Here is a 1170-nt window from a genome sequence, read left to right as displayed (position 1 = left end):
ATATTTAAATCGTTTAAATAAAGGCCCATATTTGGTAGTTCGTCCAAATCGTTGATACTGAAACGAAAAGGAAAAAAAAACGTTTTTGTCGAGTGGAAAATTGTAAATTTAAATTTTTCTTTTAGTTATAACAGATGCGTCGGTTGAGAAATAGATTTGTAAAAGGAAAAACTTTCTGGCAAAAATTATATTTACATAAAAAAGAATTTTTTCAAAAAGAAAAAAAAGTTTGTTGGATTTCCGGCATTTCAAGTTTATTTTTATAAATTGGGGCTTGGTAAGAAAGTAATATTTAAAACATTGAAACGTTTATTGAATAACAATTGATTTATTCAAAGGATAAATTTTTTTTTTTAATATTAAACAAAACTAAAACCATCCTACGGCATTTTGAGTGTTAGAGAGAGAGAGAGAGAGCGATAGGCATAGATAGATAGAGAGAGAGAGAGAAAGAGGCATAGAGAGAGAGAGAGGCATAGAGAGAGAGAAAAAGGCATAGATAGAGAGAGAGAGAGCGATAGGCATAGATAGATAGAGAGAGAGAGAGAGAAAAAGGCATAGATAGAGAGAGAGAGAGAGAGAGAGAATGTATGTGTTATTACATGAGTTCAATTTAATTAGTATCAATTAAATAATATTTTTATACTTACAGGGGACTGCATAGAAAAATAACGGATTTTATATCTTTCAAATAAAACATTTGACCTTTAAGAAGAATACTTTTCAAATTTTGATGATGATGATGATGGCTTCCTTTTTTCTCAACAAGAGCCAAAGATTCGTCCGACTGCGTCCTTTGTTCCGAATTCCGTGACGTTTTACACGATCTACTAATAATTTCCAATTCGAACAAAACGGATTGAAGGTACAATATCTAAGGAATAAATTCAAAATGGCGGGATATATTAATTAATTTATTTGTTTTTCTTCTTCTTCTCCTCCTCATCATCATCATTATCTTACATTTTTCCAGATGAACGTTATACCCCTTGGCCTTCTCAATTTCAATAGATTCGTCACATTTTCTCCAAGGGGATTAACATCGCCCAAAACAAAATGGAGTTTTTCACCGACTCCCATTATTTTCATATCTTGTCCGAATATGACTCCGAACGGGAATAATTTGAGGAGAACGGAAAAATAAAAATCGGGCAAAGTAATTTTTTCGAA

The 1170-nt window shown here is 31.8% G+C and overlaps 1 protein-coding gene across 1 annotated transcript; it reads right to left on the bottom strand.

Moving 5' to 3' along the window:
* Nucleotides 1-108: 108 nt before the first annotated feature.
* Nucleotides 109-1080, bottom strand: Phum_PHUM622180 (guanylate cyclase, putative; the record flags this gene model as incomplete). Its single annotated transcript, XM_002433245.1, has 3 exons — nucleotides 109-175; nucleotides 651-874; nucleotides 964-1080. The coding sequence occupies 3 exons, from the start codon at nucleotides 1078-1080 to the stop codon at nucleotides 109-111; spliced, it is 408 nt and encodes a 135-aa protein (XP_002433290.1).
* Between the last annotated feature and the right edge of the window lie 90 nt (nucleotides 1081-1170).

The sequence above is a fragment of the Pediculus humanus genome, genomic scaffold (assembly GCF_000006295.1).
Source record: "Pediculus humanus corporis 1103172109040 genomic scaffold, whole genome shotgun sequence".
Classification (NCBI taxonomy): domain Eukaryota; kingdom Metazoa; phylum Arthropoda; class Insecta; order Psocodea; family Pediculidae; genus Pediculus; species Pediculus humanus.
The sequence above is the reverse complement of the archived record's forward strand: the minus strand, read 5'-3'. Positions and strand labels throughout refer to the sequence as shown.